The sequence below is a fragment of the Maylandia zebra genome, linkage group LG1, assembly GCF_041146795.1.
Source record: "Maylandia zebra isolate NMK-2024a linkage group LG1, Mzebra_GT3a, whole genome shotgun sequence".
In the NCBI taxonomy this organism is placed as follows: domain Eukaryota; kingdom Metazoa; phylum Chordata; class Actinopteri; order Cichliformes; family Cichlidae; genus Maylandia; species Maylandia zebra.
The window spans coordinates 23,019,190-23,039,047 of NC_135167.1; the positions used below are offsets into that span (position 1 = coordinate 23,019,190).

The following is a 19,858-nucleotide window of genomic DNA, read 5'->3' on the forward strand; positions in this document are numbered from 1 at the left end:
TTGTTACAAACCACAAACAGGACCAAAGACGTATGAACTAGTTAGTATTATAAGTTGACTTTGTTCACATGTGAATGAAAATGATGAAAAGGATGTTTTGAAATTAAACAAAATAAAGTCAAATAGGCTCACTAACACTGGGGTACGTGCTCTGATGTTCTGCCTCTTGGCCCCTCCCACACCCCCGCCAGGTGACGTCACTAAGTGCTAATCTACAGGCGCCTGAGTCGAAACATTCAGTCGTGTCTCTCGTTATCGGACAGTGAAGGTTACCTGCTTCAACAGTGCTTGAACGGCAACCTTTCAACTGTCTTTATACAGCACAGCACGGGACCAGTCGCTCCGATACATCGAGTGAATTTAAACTTGAAACATTAGCTAGCTTAGTCAGCCTTGAAAACCACCTAGCTCGGAAGCTAACTCTTTGTTTTGCTAACAACGCACTGCTTCGACCTCCTCTCAACAAGACCTGCCACTGAAATTTGGTAAGGAAACGTTCCCTATGTTTTCTTTTCTTATCGTTATGTTTGATTATAGATTCCAGGCTGCCATTGGCTTTGTAGTTTGATAATACTGGTTCGATTTATCCGCTTCAGGTCGCAGTCAGTGTGGGCCTGTACGCATTTGGCTGCCCAAGCTTTGCGCAGTGTTTTCAGCGCCATGTGTGGCTTCCTTCAAACACATCGTACTAAATAAATATTTACTTTATTTAAACAAGTCGAGCTTTAACCAGATTCATACTTTACGTTGTGACTTATGTAATTGTTAAGGCCTGTTTTAATGGTAAAGAGTGCAAAGTTTAGCAAATGTTTTCATGAAACTTTTTTTCCCCTGATTTTTGCCTTACGTAAGGTACATGGCCTAGCCCAGTGATACTGTTTGATGAAAGAATAACGTTCGTCAAACATCAAAAATACTGAGCAACACAATCAGTATTACGCAGCTGTTATGAGGTGTGACACTTATAAGTCGAGCTATTGTCTGAGGTTCGTGGGCCAAACCCCAGAAATGTATTTAAACACAGTAAAAGGAGCCTATTTAAAAAAAAAAAAAAAAAAAAAAAAAAAATTAATCAGAACCTTTTCACTGCTCTTGAACTCGTCCTACTCTAATCACCTTTGCAATTAGTTACTGATATAATTGTGATTTTTATGTTTCAGAACCATGAGTTCCCAGGTCAGACAGAACTTCCACCAGGACTGCGAGGCTGCAGTCAACAGGCAGATCAACCTGGAGCTGTATGCCTCCTACGTCTACTTGTCTATGGTAAGAGCAATCCATGGTGCACGGTCAGATTAAAAAGGGTTATTGAAGGACAGCTCAGTGGAAAGTACCAGTCTGTAACATCTGGTGACATTTGGGTAATCGTGCTCAGAGAAAAGGGAAGTGTGAGTAGATTTTATTTATAATCAAGAAGTGATTTTAATTCCTTTTAACTAGGCTGCTATGTGGTATAAGTGCTGTGCTTGGTTTCAGTCCAGGTACAGCCATTGAGCTGAGAAAAAGGCAGGGGAAGTGGTTTCGGAGGTGTTGAAGCAGCCTACTGCCATTTAAAATGGATAAATAAATAACCCACTATCAGAGCAAGCTGCTTTTTAAACAGGATTAGTCAAATATAAGGGAGGTTTTTAAACTGAGGGGATATTAATGTTTAGGTATTGAATTAAAAAAAGTTGAAGTTCCTTTGAGTATGTATAAAGAACAGGCAGGCAACTATGGTTTCTGTCCTCTGTATGACAAGTCCTTTTTGTTTGTAATGGTTTTGGCAGGTAGATTTTAAAAACCTTACCTAAAGTTTACAAACTTTCTTCCTTACAGTCCTACTACTTTGATCGTGATGACCAGGCATTGCACAACTTTGCCAAGTTTTTCCATCATCAGTCGCATGAGGAGCGTGAGCACGCTGAGAAGCTAATGAAACTGCAGAACCAGAGGGGTGGAAGGATCTTCCTCCAAGACGTCAAGGTATGAGATTTGTGAAAACAAATGGACTGTAACTTATGTTAACTTCTGGCTGAGTGTGAGATTGTTCTGGGCTATCTTAAGCTTCACATAGGGACAGAGAGATACCAAGGGCGTGGGCGTGCAGAGTCTCTTATCGCTTTCGGGCATGCAAACATGACCGCCAGAACTCGAGTGAAACGTTAAACCGCAAATCTGCTTTACATATTCAGGAAGCTTGTTTTTTAGGTCAGGTTGGTGAACGTTTATCTTTCATTAATAAATGTCTCACTTGTTTTTGGGTTTTGTTTTTTTATGATGCTTTAATTGCAGAAGCCAGACAGGGATGAGTGGGGCAGCGGTGTCGAGGCTCTTGAATGTGCCCTGCAGCTCGAGAAGAGCGTGAACCAGTCACTGCTGGATTTGCACAAACTCTGCTCTGAACACAATGACCCACATGTGAGTACTAAAATATGATGTGTATGATACACAGCAAAGTGCAGTGAGAAGGAACACCAAAATTAAATTGTGAACACACGTAAGGCATGCTGATTGGTTGTACACCTGCAAATCTGGAAATCCATTTTATTTTTTGTGTAATATAAAAACATAGGTGACTCTGATGTGGCCTGTATGACATTTATTTTTAAAGTGTACGTATAATGCAGGAGATGTCTCTCCTTTCTTGGTTTTTTTGTTTGGTTTTTTTTGTTTTGGTGTCGTCTTATTAAACCAAACTGTCTCTTTCAGATGTGCGACTTCATTGAGAATCACTACCTGGATGAGCAGGTGAAGTCCATCAAAGAGCTGGCTGACTGGGTGACTAATCTGCGCCGCATGGGCGCTCCCCAGAATGGCATGGCGGAGTACCTGTTTGACAAACACACTCTTGGCAAAGAGAGCAGCTAAATCTCTCACACCACATTTACTACAGCTTATGTGTATTTGTATCTTGCTTCAAAATGAAAAGCCATCTGCATGTTGCTGGTTAGACCTTTAAAGTTATTACTCATGTTATTATTAGAAGCCCCTGTGAGTTTGTTCAAACCCTCCCTATATCTTGCATGTCTCTCTACAATTAGAAATGCTCGTCATTGCTACATATTTGCTGTATTTTAAAGCCTGGAGGTGTTACTCAGACCAAATAAACCAACCCTCTGGATTCTGAACAGTTTTTTGTCTTTCATGTTTCTGTGATGGTAAAAGTGCAAAAAAACCTGCCTACACCAAACATCAATCTGTTTCAGTTCCTTCTCCAGAGAAAATAAACTGCAGCTGATTGCCTTCAGATAAAAAATTCACACACGTTGGAGCTAAATGGCACAAATGTCAGGTCCGTTTAAATTTTTCAGCAACTGGTAGTTTAAAGTCTGGCAGCAATTCTTGTTTTAGCATAAACAAGCAAAATAGTCAGTTTAGCTGAACGTAAACAGTTTTCAGAAAGCCTCAATTCTCCTGAAACGTACCCACCAGAAATCCCAAATAAGCACCTTGATGTTATACTAATTGGCAGTTTGTTGTCCAAGTTTTTCAAATTTACGTTCTCAAGCTCCCTCAGTATTTTATTTTATCCCTCAAAGTTTACGAAACTAATCTGGGGATTTCCAGCTTGAGCAAAGCTTGTACAGGAAATCAAGATGAAATGTCCGAGAGTCTATCTGCGTCATCAGCAGTTCCCTCTGTTTTGCAGTCGCATACATGTTTTCTTCCAAGGATACAGACTGTGCGCTCTGGTATTAATTGTGACTCCCTCCAGTGGTGAGTTACAGCCAGCAAGACTAACAACAGCGTTGGTGGCAAGAGTAAAGGTGTCAGCAAGGCGGAAGAATGCCTTACAAGCCGCCATAATGGAAAAAAACTGCAAGTTACTAAATGCAGGATAATGTATGCCAGGGAAATGTGTTAATTAGCCTAAATGAAATGAACGTATTTGGGCTTCACCTAAAACAAACTTAAGATTTATTTTTTTTATGGCTTGATTTGCATCCATCCATTCGCTTCTGCTTATCCTTTTCAGGGTCGCGGGGGGCGCTGGAGCCTATCCCAGCTGTCATAGGGCGAGAGGCAGGGTACACCCTGGACAGGTCGCCAGTCTGTCGCAGGGCTAACACACAGGGACAGACAACCATTCACACTCACATTCACTCGCACATTCACACCTAGTGACAATTTGGATTAATCAATTAACCTATCCCCACAAGCTGCATGTCTTTGGACGGCGGGAGGAAGCCGGAGTACCCGGAGAGAACCCACGCAAACACGGGGAGAACATGCAAACTCCACACAGAAAGATCCCAGCCTGATGGTGGAATTGAACTCAGGACCTTCTTGCTGTGCGGCAACAGTGCTAACCACCGTGCCACCGTGCTGCCTGGCTTGATTTGCATTTAAAAATATATTATCAACATATTTTATTCAGAACTAGTTCAAAATTTAAAGGGATTAAACAGTAATCAATGCATCAGAGTAGTCCAATTTAAACCATGTCAGTCAAAATGCAAAAGTGAATTCATGTTAGTGAGAAAATCAAACTTACTCCCACCTGAAGCTATCCTACTTTATATGCACCCATTGTGCAATTTATCAGGAAAACCTGTTCAGCTGCTTCCTACTGTAAATCTTACCAGCCAATCACGTGGCAGCAACTTATGTAGACATCGTCAAAATGACCTGAGGTTCAAACTGAGCGTCAGTGACTTTAAACATAATATGGTTGTTGGTGTTAGATGTGGTGGTCTGAGATTTTCAGGAGTTGATCTACTCAATTTTCTCTCAAGCTCTCTTTTCTTTAAAAGCATAATTGTCTTCATAGACGTTGATATTGATAGTCTGTGTTCTCTATTTATTTAGGTGCTAATTTTATCTTAGCGTTTTCCTCTTACATACTTTGTAAATGCACTTCTGTCTACTAGTGAAGTTAAGTAAAGTCTGGATATTTACATTACAACAAATCCTTTAACTATGAATGCTTTAAGAATTTTCTGTGGGTGAAAAAAGTCCTAATGCAAGAGTTCAAAGAAGAATGACCAGAGTGCTAAGGCTGCAATTCACAGGCTCACCAAAACTGGAAAAACATTGCCTTTCAATTTCTGCTTCAGTATTTAGATGGTAGGGTCAGTATTAGTTGTTCAGACTGCTGGTTTTGTAACAGTGATGGAGAGATTTTATTGGGACTCTTTTTACCAATTGAGCATCTTTTAAACACCAGTGTGCCATCGTCTGATGGCTGCTTACAGCAGGATATCTTACATGTCGCGAAGCTCAAATTATCGCAAATTGTTTTCTTGAACATGACAGTGAGCTGACTGTACTCAAATGGCCTCCAGAGTCACCATCCAGATCTCAGTCCAACAGAGCACCTTTTGGATGTGGTGGAATGAGAGATTGACGTTGTGGATGAGCTGACAAAAAATGCTATCATGTCAATATGGACCAAAATCTGTGACGAATGATTCCAGCACCTTGTTGAATTCATGCTCTGAACCCAAGAGGAAGTCCAACCCAGTGCTGTATCTAAGAAAGCCACCATTTACTGTATGTCACAAATTAGCAGATATGGGAAATATCAAATTTCTATCACAAACACTTTAGGGGAAGCTGTTAGAACAACACACCGCATACTAATACATCACATGTTAATGTACCACATAAAACTTTATTCCATACAAAGAAGAACTGTTTTTCCAAAAGCAGAAGTGCTATAAGGAACAATCCCCGCTATCACTCTGATCATCAAACTGCCTGGAAAACTCTCAGTCAACAGCAGGATGTGATGTTTCACGCTTCTTCAAGCTCCACCAGCACACCGTCACAGTCTTTAGGATGGAGAAACATGACCGGTTTGCCGTGAGCACCTATCCGCGGCTCCGCCGAAAGCATTCTGATGTTCTTGGTTTTTAGGTCGGCTATCACAGCGCTAATGTCGTCTACCTGCAGTCATAGGGGGAACAAAACATTATTGTTCAATTCACTTGTTATCATTAGGGTTAAAAATGATCACAACTGAGTGTCAACTCTCATAACACTGCAAACTAACGCACAGGCCCCCCGTGCTGAGTCACATAATTTGGGACAAGCTGTTACTGGATTTATAGGACCAACAACAACACTGACATTTGTTGTCTGACATGAACACATAACACTAACAACAAACTCTACTACACTCACACAGGCCCTAGATAATTATTCCTAAATACTTTTTAAGCTTCGATACACGTAGTAATTATGATTTCTGCAAAAGCTGAACTGCTTTTTTTTTAAAAAAAAGTTATTTTACTTTATGTAATTTAGTAAATTCATAATATTACATTAGGCCATTCTCATGGTCAGTGATGACAATTATTTTTCAGTTTTTAGTGTTTGAAGATGTTCATTTTTAGATTAATTTGTTAGTTTCCGTCTTTTAAATTATTACCTTATGATGGGTATTTGTAAATTCAGAGTAGATCTTAAAATAAAAACACAAGCAAAGATAATCGTGTGGTCATCCCAGGTCATATCATATGTATTTATATGTACCAAATAGCCATACTACTACACCGGTTCACAACACAACAAATGCAACACAACAGTTTCTTATAAATACCATGTCACAGTCTGAAGGAAAGCATGTTTTCTTTGGGCCATTCTGACTCACAATCCTCATAAAACACGAGAGAAAGATTTTGCTGCAGCACATCCTCAGAGCAAAAGGAAAATGAATATGAACCAGAAGGCAAGGATTGTCTCATAAAACACTAGTGCAACTAATGCTTTAAACCAGTACACTCATTCATTATATACACGTCACAGTAGACGTAGACAAGAGGAAGTACGAAAATGAACAAATTCTGAATTCAGTCTCGTGAATTTGGGGTCACGTGAACAGATAAATGAAGCAGAGCCATGCAAAAATGTAATAAAAGCTCTCCCCTGTCATCGCCGTCTCACCTCGATACAAATGTGATGCATTCCTCCTGACTTGTTTTTCAACAAGAAGCCCGAGATGGGGCTCTTCTCTCCGAGAGGATGGAGCAGCTCCAGCTTGGTGTTGCCGAGCTCCACGAACACAGTGTAGACACCATGATCGGGCAGGGGCACCTTCTCACTCACCGTGGCCCCCAGCACGTCCCGATACAGCGCCGTGGCCTTCTCCATGTCGGGGACAGCGATGGCGATGTGGTTAAGCCTGCCCAGCTTCCACAGAGACGCGGGAACACCCTGATGGAGGGGCACCGTTGTTGAATGTGCCCTCCAGAGCGCGACGCGAGAGCATCTGGAAACACCCGCCGCTAAATATGAAATTAAAATACAAAGAGATCAGCTGTGTTTGTTGTTTCTACTCGAGTAGCTTTGATGTATGCTGTATATTCTGGACCAAGTCCCGAGTTACATTAATGATATTTAAATCCTATGCTTCCTGCACTCCCAAATCTGTTCTCCTTTGTGTGACTGACTGTTGGTTTTAGATCATATAAATAATAAATAGACCAATCTTTACCGTTTGGTGTTCTGTTTGATGCTTGCTGACTTAATGTAAACATGAATAACACTAATTTGTGAAAGAAAGACTTTTCAAATTAAAATGATTAGGCTTCCCTTCCTCCTACGACCAATCGACAGGGCAATTCCTTAAAGACGACTTTTTAAAGTAAAGTGCTCATACTGAGCATAAAATAATACCCTCATTTTGGCTTTTCTGCACCTTACCATTCATTCAACTCAATAAAGTGTTTCATACTTTCAAATGACTTTATTGAGTTATGTTGTAAAATAAACCTACCATCTCCTTATGAAGACATAGTTTTTTACTGATGATACTTAGTTTTTTATTTTAAAGCTGAAGTATCAGGAGAACATATCAATAATCTTTGTTTTATTACTATAAGAGCAATCTTTTGTTTCCCAGGCCATAATCTTGTTTTTGCCTTCATTGGAGGTCATCTTTGAATTCTTCTCCTAGTCTCAGACAAGGCTTAATCCCTGTCTGGGAAACCTGCTGTTTATGTACTGAACATATACATATAATTAGGTTATTAGGTCAACCCTGTGTTTCAGAGAGTAAATAACAGTACCCATATAATTTTACACACATCTCCTTGCCATACAAAAATCTTGGAATAAAATGCTCCAGTGTGAAGTTACTTCATGGTATGGCTTTGGCTTAAGTTAGTAGTTAGGAAGTTAATAGGTACCTTGGCTAAGCATCTCTGTCTGTAAACGCAACAGCTTGAAGTGAATGATAAAACTTTGTAGGGGTGTAGCGTGGGGTCATGTTAACTTGGCTTACATCCACCAAGGTCAGCGTAATGATTTATTGGTCACAAATTCACAAAAAGCTTTGTAACTTAGAAACTATAATTCTTATGATTGTCCTGTGTATTGTAAACATGGAGAAAGCAGATTGTAAAGATTTCAAATGTGTCACCTTCAAGGTCAATTGATTGATCAATTGATAGCCTGATAGACTGAATTGATTGAGAGGTGATAACAACGCTATGTGGAGCTATTTTATTGGAAAACAAAAGTAAAAACTAGTTTGATCAAAGACTTTTTTCACCTGACGTGTATTGCTAAACATTTTAGGAACCACTGAAATAAATGCTACACATGTACTATATCCACATAAAAAATGATACTCAAAATTATGCCAACTATATTCAAATGGGTTTCAAGGCGGCAAATAACAAAAGCCTTTTTGCTGCACTACAAACTTCCTAAAGTATATTTGAAAAGAACAAAGAAAATAACTGAATATAGAGAAAATACAATACTACTCCCTTAAAAGTAAATACTGTATACAGAGTGAGCTGCCTTGGCGGAGGTTTGCGCTTTTTGAGTGCTTCTGGTTCATGATGTTACGTAAACATTGTTTATGTTCGTCAACTTTGCGGGCTCGTTTGAGCTTCCGAAAAAAATTACAGCTCACTATAACGAAGCTTAGTATCATCGTTTATCGTTTGCAGAACAGTGAACTTAATAGCGAAAATTTCGAAGCTGAATAATTGTTGACACAGACCTGCAACCTTCAGCACGGCGGACGCCATGTTCGTTCCCCGGAACCAAGTGGCAGGTACAGAGCGGTTTCTCGGTGAGCCTGTTTACGTGCGACACAGACAGCCACACATGTGGGGACAATCATGGCTAGTGGAGATGTGCTCGGTGTTCTGGAAGAGTGTGTAAAGAAAATAAATGCCAACACAGCACAGCCAGAAAACTTCCTCGGGTAAGTGTTTGTTGTTTGCGTTGAGTAATTTTTTTTAAATCTTTTGAAGAAGCTGTTAAATATTTTTATAAATTCGCTCCAGCTAGCTGAAGCTAACTGTAGCGTTAGCACAGCATTAACACATTTACCTGACAACACGTTTATACGTCGAGGTTTTGGTAAGATATAAATGATTAGGCGAGTTTCTCCTTTTTGCTTCATGTAGAAACATTTAGTCGCTTTATGTTCCTAAAATCAGCTGGCTCACGCATTTGGGGATTGCTACACCTTTAAACAGATCTTCATGGTATGAGCGTATCCAACTGCAGTAACATTTATGCTCATAAAATAAAAGTTAGGTCATTACTGTAAGCTGTCTGTAGAGCTACGTAAAAAAAAATAAAGAAAAGAAAACAAAGATGATGTGCTTGTAATAACTGACGTGTGTTAGACTACCAACTGCTGTGACACACCAGATGTTTATTCATTGCATATCATGTTTGTCAATCCTGATTTAGACTCAGAAAGTCCACACCTGTTAGAAAATGTAAAACTTCAAATGTCTTGAATGAAGTAAATATCTAGTACGGTATATGCATTTGTGCACACAAGTCTGTGTTACCGTATTTCAAATGGGGGTTAAGACCCCTCACCAAACGGGAGACAACTTGTATGAATAAAATGGTGGAGAAGCCCTACTGAATTTCCACAATCAGACAGGGAAGTTTTTCCCAACAGAACAGGACTGATTCCACAGGTTTGCCATAGACGGCACATCTCAAAGCCCAGTAGTCAAAAAAGGCCTGAGCTCTTGGTGCTGGAGCTGCTTAAGCAGTTTAACAAATAAGCACAATGCTGTTTTGGTGTGGGAGGCCTGGATCACTCACACACACACACACACACACACACACACACACACACACACACACAGCACAGCTTTTTCTTGAGGAGCCCAAAAGTCGGCGTAATACAGGAAAATTGTTAATCAATCCCAAATTGTGGCATTTCATTGCTTTTTGGAGTGGCAACTGTAGTAATTTATGTCGAATGCTACTGCTGCAGTCATAAAAATATGATTTTCTGTATCAAATTTTCACTTCATTCTGAGCTACTGAAACAAGAGAAGAAAATTGCTGAAAAGTGGCAAAACGTGCACTTCTAGACTGTATGTGGTATAGTAGTGATCTTAGAGCCAGCCCAAAACCACAGGCCACATCATCCCATGGCAACTAAATCAATAATTTGAAGGATGAAACAGTCCCATGGGGCAAGTTGCTGCCCCAAGTGGAAGAGTTTAAGCATGAATGAGGGGAGGAGGAGACTGGCAGATGGATTGAAGCGGCATCAGCAGTGATGCGGATAGTCTGTCGGTTTGTTGTGGTGAAGAGAGAGCTGAGCCTAAAAATGAAGTTTGGATTACCGATCGATTTACATTCCTGCCCTCACTTATGGTCACGAGCTCTGGGCAGTGACCGAAAGAACGAGGTCACGGATGTGATTGCACCCATCTGGATAAGCTGCAAGAGGTGGTGAGGGAAGTCTTCTCTGATTAGACTGCTGCCCCTGCGACCTGAACCCAGATAAGCGGTAGAAGATGTATGGATGAAATGTAGTGGTTTTGTTTTTGTACCAACACATTAACAAATAAACCACAGACTTTCATCCAATTCAGTTATTTAATAAAAACAACAACAACAAATTTCCCCCCCAGTATCGCATCATAAGACATACCCGACTAATTCTGTGTCTTTTCATCTTTGCAGCCTTCAAGATGAAGTGGCAACAGACTTTACCTCCATCACTAAGACTCTGTATGACCTCCACAAAGCTCAGGAACCTGGACATTATACAGGAAGCCCGCTAGCTCAGCTGGTTGTGGAAAATTTTGATGAAGAACAGATTTGGCAGGAGCTAGAGCTGCAGAACAAAGCCGTACTGAAACACTTTAAAAACACCATAGACGAAGCTTTAGCAGATGAGACGTTAACTGTGCTGGAGGAAGAGGAGCAGGAAGAGAGTGGTCAAGAAGAAGAAGGAGCATCAGCAGATAATGATGACGATGAAGAAGAAGAGGAGGAGGAACAAGAATTGGAACCACCGAGACGGACAAAGAAAATGGCTGTGGAGGAAGACGATAACACAGAGGATGACTCTGATTTGGATTTTGATGTGGATGCTCTGGAGAAAAAAGAGAAACAGAAGAAGGATACAGGAAGGAAGGCATCCAAAGCAAAAGTGGTGCCCTCTGAGGTTGATGATAAGTTCTTTAAACTGTCAGAGATGGAGGCATTTTTGGATGATATGGACAAGCGCGAGGGAAAGGAGGATGAAGATGACGTAGACTATTTTCAGGATCTGCCCTCAGATGAGGATGATGATCTTGACCTAGAGCAAATCATTTCCACCAAAAAGCAAAAGAAAAATACTGTATGTAACTTATCACACATTTTCCACTCATTTTTTTTGCCTCCCAATAGTTCAAACTACAGCAAATATGTTGATTGTTCTTTATACCGACAGGTGAAGAGCTCCAGGAATCTCAAGTACAAGGACTTCTTTGACGCCGTGGACAGCGAACCCGCTAAAACAGACGACCCGTCAGATGGAGAGGATGACAGCGTGGATGAAAGCCAGGAGGAAGGTGAAGAAGTAATAGATGACGACTATGATGGCGAAGAGGAGGGTGATGATGAGTAAGTGCAATCAAAAATTATAAAACGTGCAGTTATGTGTGGGAGAAGTCAATTTCACCATGTTCGTGTCTGCACTTTGGCAGGGAAGAGGAGAGGGGTCAGTCTAGGTCGTCTCATAAGAAAGTGACCTTTAATCTCTCGGATGATGAAGACAGCGAGGGAGAGGATGTGGAGGACATTTTGGGAGGAAAAGCCAAAGGCTCAGCCAAGTCTGAAGCAAAATCATCGTTTGAGAAACGGCAAGAAAAGGTAAATGAAATGCAACTGAAACGAGGTTTTAGATGTCTCTGGTTTGATTAACATATCCAACACAGCAAGTTGGAGCAAGTTTTTTAATTTGATTCCAATTTATCCCTGTTTGACTTAAGAGGATGCAGCTGTAAGCCCTCCAGAATAATAAAAAGCAAAATAAAGTGTTAAATCACAAGAGGACTGAGGGTGTGCTCACACTAAGTGTGGTTGTCTTGTATCGTGCTTGCTCTTTCATGCACGTAAAACTCTTAAAAGTGCTCTTGTAGAGCACAGTTCATAATTCTAGGATGCATGTGTCCTCTCACATGTGTTATAGATGTATTTAAAAGGCCCCATTAAACTTGCATTCTTTTGAATGGCCCCCAGGTGGCATAGTTGTGGTTGCAGAAAGACTTAAAATCCTATTCAAGTCTACAAGTAAATGAACCTCTGTAAACACTTTGCTGATTAATTTTGGTCATTGTGTTTGTCAGAAAGGAGAATTATCCAGGTTATGCTCATTGGCTTGTGATTGACAGCTTATTAGGCGATTTACTTGTGGTTTCACAGTCAGATCCACCCCTCATCTCATCTGGTTTTAAAACACCGAGATGGCAAGGGTGAAAACTCTCATTTCGAGGTATCAGGAGTTCAGAAACCAGTGAATGATGATGTAGTAGTTGCATCCATCTGTATCAGGCCTGAGTTGAACTAAACAGTGGGGAGCAGCGATCACACTTGACGAATGAACTAGAATTTGGGGGTTCAGGCATGATACTGATTGCTTTGTGTGAGTACACTCTTTAAATCTGCCGGAGTGCTAATACCACTTTTTGTTTGTTTGTTTATTTGTTTTGAAATCATAAATTTCAGATTCTTGCACTATAGGTGATCCTATAGTGTAAATTTCCCAACGTATCACATTAGTGAACGGCGTCCTTCACTCTTGTTGGTAGTTGCTTCAGAGTGGAGATTAGTTTAACTCCTTACCTGCCTCCTTCGATTGAATGTCTCACCTGTACCTGAAGGAGCACAGATCATGGGTACCCAACATTGACCCAACAGGGCTGATTTTTAGTTCACTGTTGGTGACTGTGCAATCCTGCATTTGCTGTAACCTGCAGATGTCCCAGAAGATTGAAGAGCTAGAGAAAGCAGCTTTAGCAGAGAAACCCTGGCAGCTGTCCGGAGAAGTAACTGCACAGACCCGTCCTGAAAACAGCATGCTGGAGGAAGACGTGGCGTTTGAGCAGACGTCCAGGACGGGTTAGTGACCACCCAGCACCTCCCAAACTCCCACTCTGTTTGTGCATGCTTTAGTTTGAATAATTAATAGCAGCCTTATTATGTCAAATCATAGAGTAAAATTTCTCATTTGTTTTTTCAGCCCCTGCAATCACAGAAGAAACTACACTACAGCTGGAAGACATCATCAAACAGAGAATTAAAGACCAAGTTAGTAACAGTAACCAGTATTTTTTTATTATTATTATTCATTTTTTATATTATTATAATGAATAACCTAGTTACTTATACTTGTGTTTCTGGAAGGCTTTCGATGACGTGGTTCGCAAAGAGAAGCCTAAGGAGGAGGTGTTTGAGTACAAGAAGAGGCTCACGTTGGACCATGAGAAGAGCAAGCAGAGTTTAGCAGAAATCTATGAGCAAGAATATCTCAAGCAGAATCAGGTTTGACTTTTTTTCTTGTTTTCATTAGAACTTTGACACATATGAAGCATTTCCTCAAATATTCATTGTATTATTATTATCATCTTTTGTAATTTCAGCAAAAAACGGAGGAGGAGGAGAACCCAGCCCATGTAGAAATTCAGAAGCTTATGGACACACTCTTCCTAAAGTTAGATGCTCTTTCCAACTTCCACTTCACACCTAAGCCGGTGAGTTTTTCCTGCTAGCAGTGACTAAAACTAGATACTCTGCAGTTTCTCAGGTGCATGGTTCTTTAAAAACCTGTCCCAACGTGATTGTAGTCTTTAATTTAAGCTGTAATTATCGTTGGATAAACTGAATGTATATTTACACAGTGCTGTACTGTGAAAGGTAAAAGGTTTCTGATTCATTTTGTATTCATGTTTGCTTTTGTCCATAGCCCGTTCCTGAGGTCAAAGTGGTGTCTAATTTGCCATCCATTACAATGGAGGAGGTGGCTCCTGTCAGCACTAGTGATGCTACGCTACTCGCACCAGAAGAAATCAAGGTTAGTCTTCAATCCATGTACAGAAGTCCATTATTTTCATATGAGGATTTTGTCTAACAATCCTCTCCTCCAACCAAAGGAGAAGAACAAAGCGGGAGATTTGCTGGGAGCGACAGAGAAGACATCAACAGACAAGAAACGTGAGAGGCGCAACAAAAAGAAGGTTAAGCGATTGAAGATCAAAGAGAAGGAAAAGAAACAGAAACTTAAAGAGGCCAATAAAACAGAGGAGAACAAAAAGCCATCGAAGGCTCAAGTGACAGAAACCCTCAAGAAAGTCACAAAAGGAGGCAAAGCGACGATACTCAAGGTGAGTGCCTGATCTCGCTTCACTCTGCTGCTCTCGGTAGGAAGTCGTCATCAACCTGCTCAGAGTTCTGTCAGATCAACGTTATAAATGTTTGGAAGTGCTTTAAAGATGCACACAGGAGAAAGTAATCATTATTCATATGATACAACTAAGTCTAAATATCACTAAACACCAATGTGATGCTTTTTTTTTTTTTTTTTTTTTTTTTTAAACAAAGGAAATTAAAGGATTTTAAGTGTGCCTTCTAGTCAGAAAAATACGGTACTGAAAAAGTTATTGTGCTTAAGGTGCTTCGCTGACATCATCTGAGAGGTTCTACCCTTGACTACCTCAGATTGGTTTAGACCATGATTTGGGCTCAATGTTGTCTGCTGTTGGCCACACAGAGACTTTCAGAGATGTGGAGACTTTTTTTTTTTTTTTTTTTTTTTAGTAACTCGAACGCCTGGTCGCACCGGTGCGACCTAGGATGTTTTTTTTAGTCACACCATTGAGAAATTAGGTCACATTTGCGACCAAATTGGTCACACTCTACAGCCCTGTTTCATGTTGTTTATAACCAGCCACGCAACCATCTGTGTGATGCAGCAGAAATCAAGACTCATCAGACGAGACAACATTTTTACAATGTTCTGTGGTTCAATTTTCTTGAGCCTCTGAAAACTGCAGCCTCAGTTTCATGTCCGTACCGGAGCAGCACCCAGTGTGATCTTCTGCTGCTTCAAAGTTCAACGAGTTGTGCGTTCAGAGATGCTCTTCTGCATACCTTAAGCCCCTTTTTCCATTAGTATCTACATGGATCGACTTGCCACTGTTCGCCACGACTTGATTGGGATCGACTGGTTTTCCAATACAATAGAGTACCACCTAATGTGTGTGGTCATTGTCATAGCAACATGGCCAAGCATCCCGTGATTAGTTTGAGACGTGAACCCTACAACAAAGGTGGATGTCGAGGCAAGAATATACCTGCTACTCGGTCTATGGCTTTCCGTCAGACTCGGGAGGCACCGGCATTATTTGTAGCCATTTCCCTCCTAGCTGGGTTTAAAAAATGGCAGTTTTGATTTTCATGAATGAGATAATCTAATGACTCATGGAGTGACCCCCTGACAGGCCAATCAGTGGCATGTAGTCTGACGACGTCACACTTAAACTGTGGCGAACTGTTGCGAGTCGATCTGAGTAGCTACCAGTGGAAACGGGGCTTTAGTGGTAGCGAGCAGTTCTGTGAGTTACTGTTGCCTTCCTACCAGTTCGTTATCCTCTTACATCAACATGCCATTTTCACACATGGAACTACTGCTGACTGGATATTTTGATCTTATTCGGACCATTCTCTGTAATACTAGACATTGTTTGGGGAAAATCCCAGTAGATCAGCAGCTTCAGAATATTCTCAGAGTCAACGACTGTGTCACGTTCAAAGTCACCGGTGTTCCTCATTCTGATGCACAGTTTGAACTTCAGCAGGTTGTGCTCTATGAATTAACTCATGTTTTAACTATGTAGTGCCATCACAGACTGGGTAATCTATTTTTAGCAAACAATTAGTCAGCCTTTTCCACTTCTCAGACACACCACACCTTTAAGGAAGGCTTTTGTTGTAAACATTACACAAATTCCTACTTTATGCTGCAGATGTTCCTGAGGTGACTTTACTAACCAAGTGTTCCTGTTTCAGGACGAGGGGAAGGACAAGGCTCTGCGGTCCTCTCAAGCGTTCTTCTCTCAGCTGCAGGACCAGGTCAAAAGTCAGATCAAAAGCGCAAAGGACCAGCCTTCAAAGAAGAAGAAGAAAAACAAAGAGGTTTCTGTTAGCAAACTCAAGTTATAATAGCTGTGATGGTTTGTTAGGGATTAGCAATGATTTATTGTATATATTTTTATGAAAATGCAAAATAAATGTTATGTCTGAAATTCTTGTAACATTTTGATTAAAAATAATCAGGATTACAGATGTGCTGGTGCTCTGTTTGGTTTTTGCTCATTTCCCATATCCCTCTGTATGAATAGAGACTCCACCACATGGCTTTAGACGGTCCTCTGAATATTAAGCCATTTTCTAAGGGAGTCTTATCTCTTTACACTCTTATAAAATGTAAGCTAGTGATCCTCTGAATCATTCTGGGCAGACAACAACTGGGTATTGTACTCACTCTGTAGTGTGGGAACTATGCAAATAATATAAAATAGCCTCTAAACCTTGAATAAAGTAGGTACTTCTCTCACTAATGCATATTAATTGATATCTTTTTGTAAAGACTGTATTTATAGATCAAAGACATGTAATTTCCCAGACTGGAAACGATCAATTTCACAGTGAAAAGCAGCTCTTCATTTTATTTTATTTCAAAAGTGGAATTCAAGTACAGGGAGTGCAGAATTATTAGGCAAGTTGTATTTTTGAGGAATAATTTTATTATTGAACAACAACCATGTTCTCAATGAACCCAAAAAACTCATTAATATCAAAGCTGAATGTTTTTGGAAGTAGTTTTTAGTTTTAGCTATTTTAGGGGGATATCTGTGTGTGCAGGTGACTATTACTGTGCATAATTATTAGGCAACTTAACAAAAAACAAATATATACCCATTTCAATTATTTATTTTTACCAGTGACACCAATATAACATCTCCACATTCACAAATATACATTTCTGACATTCAAAAACAAAAACAAATCAGCGACCAATATAGCCACCTTTCTTTGCAAGGACACTCAAAAGCCTGCCATCCATGGATTCTGTCAGTGTTTTGATCTGTTCACCATCAACATTGCGTGCAGCAGCAACCACAGCCTCCCAGACACTGTTCAGAGAGGTGTACTGTTTTCCCTCCTTGTAAATCTCACATTTGATGATGGACCACAGGTTCTCAATGGGGCTCAGATCAGGTGAACAAGGTGGCCATGTCATTAGTTTCTCTTCTTTTATACCCTTTCTTGCCAGCCACGCTGTGGAGTACTTGGACGCGTGTGATGGAGCTGAAAATCCTGCATGAAAATCATGTTTTTCTTGAAGGAGGCAGACTTCTTCCTGTACCACTGCTTGAAGAAGGTGTCTTCCAGAAACTGGCAGTAGGACTGGGAGTTGAGCTTGGCTCCATCCTCAACCCGAAAAGGCCCCACAAGCTCATCTTTGATGATACCAGCCCAAACCAGTACTCCACCTCCACCTTGCTGGCGTCTGAGTCGGACTGGAGCTCTCTGCCCTTTACCAATCCAGCCACGGGCCCATCCATCTGGCCCATCAAGACTCACTCTCATTTCATCAGTCCATAAACCTTATAAAAATCAGTCTTGAGATATTTCTTGGCCCAGTCTTGGTTTCAGCTTGTGTGTCTTGTTCAGTGGTGGTCGTCTTTCAGCCTTTCTTACCTTGGCCATGTCTCTGAGTATTGCACACCTTGTGCTTTTGGGCACTCCAGTGATGTTGCAGCTCTGAAATATGGCCAAACTGGTGGCAAGTGGCATCTTGGCAGCTGCAGGCTTGACTTTTCTCGGTTCATGGGCAGTTATTTGGCGCCTTGGTTTTTCCACACGCTTCTTGCGACCCTGTTGACTATTTTGAATGAAACGCTTGATTGTTCGATGATCACGCTTCAGAAGCTTTGCAATTTTGAGACTGCTGCATCCCTCTGCAAGATATCTCACTATTTTTGACTTTTCTGAGCCTGTCAAGTCCTTCTTTTGACCCATTTTGCCAAAGGAAAGGACGTTACCTAATAATTATGCACACCTGATATAGGGTGTTGATGTCATTAGACCACACCCCTTCTCATTACAGAGATGCACATCACCTAATATGCTTAATTGGTAGTAGGCTTTCGAGCCTATACAGCTTGGAGTAAGACAACATGCATGAAGAGGATGATGTGGACAAAATACTCATCCATCCATCCATCCTCATCCGCTTTGTCCGGGGCCGGGTCGCGGGGGCAGCAGCCTAAGCAAAGAGGCCCAGACCTCCCTCTCCCCAGCCACCTCCTCCAGCTTATCCGGGGGAAACACCAAGGCGTTCCCAGGCCAGCCGAGAGATATAATCTCTCCAGCGTGTCCTGGGTCTGCCCCGGGGCCTCCTCCCGGTGGGACATGCCTGGAACACCTCACCCAGGAGGCGCCCAGGGGGCATCCTTGTCAGATGCCCGAACCACCTCAGCTGGCTCCTTTCGATGTGGAGCAGCAGCTGCTCTACTCTGAGCCCCTCCCGGATGGCCGAACTTCTCACCCTATCTCTAAGGGAGAGGCCAGCCACCCTTCGGAGGAAGCTCATTTCTGCCGCTTGTATCCGCGATCTCGTTCTTTCGGTCACTACCCACAGCTCGTGGCCATAGGTGAGGGTAGGGACGTAGATCGACCGGTAAATTGAGAGCTTCGCTTTTACACTCAGCTCCCTCTTCACCACGACGGACCGGTGCAGCGTCCGCATTACTGCAGCTGCAGCCCCAATCCGTCTGTCGATCTCCGGCTCCCTTCTCCCATCACTCGCGAACAAGACCCCGAGATACTTGAACTCCTCCACTTGGGGCAGGAACTCATCCCCGACCCGGAGTGGGCACTCCACCCTTTTCCGGCTGAGAACCATGGCCTCAGATTTGGAGGTGCTGATCCTCATTCCCGCTGCTAAACACTCGGCTGCGAACCGTTCCAGTGCGAGCTGGAGGCCCTCACCCGATGAAGCCAACAGAACCACATCATCTGCAAAAATCAGAGATGAGATTCTGAGGCCACCAAAGCGAAAGCCCTCCGCCACTTGGCTGCGCCTAGAAATCCTGTCCATAAAAATTATGAACAGAACCGGAGACAAAGGGCAGCCCTGGCGGAGCCCATCACCCACCGGGAACGAGTCCGACTTATTGCCGGCAATGCGAACCAAGCTCTTGCAACGGTTGTATAGGGATCGAATGGGCCAGACACCCCATACTCCCGCAACACCTCCCACAGGACACCCCGAGGGACACGGTCGAATGCCTTCTCCAAGTCCACAAAACACATGTAGACTGGTTGGGCAAACTCCCATGCACCCTCAAGTATCCTGGAGAGGATAAAGAGCTGGTCCAGTGTTCCGCGACCAGGACGAAAACCGCATTGTTCCTCCTGTATCCGAGGTTCGACTAACGGACGAACTCTCCTTTCCAGCACAAAATACTCATTTGCCTAATAATTCTGCACTCCCTGTATATTGATCATTTTAATTATTAACCAATCATGTCTGTAGATTAGTCTGTGTATTTTTAACATGTTTGTAGTTGTTTCGGCTTCCCAGTTATTTCATTTAAAT

General features: G+C 41.8%; 3 protein-coding genes across 3 annotated transcripts; 2 read left to right on the forward strand and 1 right to left on the reverse strand.

Moving 5' to 3' along the window:
- The first annotated feature begins 210 nt into the window (after positions 1–210).
- Positions 211–3,110, forward strand: fth1a (ferritin, heavy polypeptide 1a). The gene is made up of 5 exons (XM_004543268.5): positions 211–485; positions 1,161–1,266; positions 1,819–1,965; positions 2,275–2,400; positions 2,692–3,110. The coding sequence occupies exons 2-5, from the start codon at positions 1,165–1,167 to the stop codon at positions 2,848–2,850; spliced, it is 534 nt and encodes a 177-aa protein (XP_004543325.1). The 5' UTR covers positions 211–485; positions 1,161–1,164; the 3' UTR covers positions 2,851–3,110.
- A 2,466-nt stretch (positions 3,111–5,576) lies between these two features.
- Positions 5,577–9,075, reverse strand: mcee (methylmalonyl CoA epimerase). The gene is made up of 3 exons (XM_004543271.3): positions 8,939–9,075; positions 6,871–7,211; positions 5,577–5,871 (listed from the first exon to the last, which is right to left on the reverse strand). The coding sequence occupies exons 1-3, from the start codon at positions 8,964–8,966 to the stop codon at positions 5,719–5,721; spliced, it is 522 nt and encodes a 173-aa protein (XP_004543328.1). The 5' UTR covers positions 8,967–9,075; the 3' UTR covers positions 5,577–5,718.
- mphosph10 (M-phase phosphoprotein 10 (U3 small nucleolar ribonucleoprotein)) lies at positions 8,962–16,534 on the forward strand. The gene is made up of 11 exons (XM_004543270.5): positions 8,962–9,145; positions 10,888–11,551; positions 11,645–11,817; positions 11,901–12,066; positions 13,173–13,314; positions 13,436–13,503; positions 13,600–13,737; positions 13,836–13,946; positions 14,159–14,266; positions 14,346–14,576; positions 16,261–16,534. The coding sequence occupies exons 1-11, from the start codon at positions 9,060–9,062 to the stop codon at positions 16,411–16,413; spliced, it is 2,040 nt and encodes a 679-aa protein (XP_004543327.2). The 5' UTR covers positions 8,962–9,059; the 3' UTR covers positions 16,414–16,534.
- Positions 16,535–19,858: the final 3,324 nt, after the last annotated feature.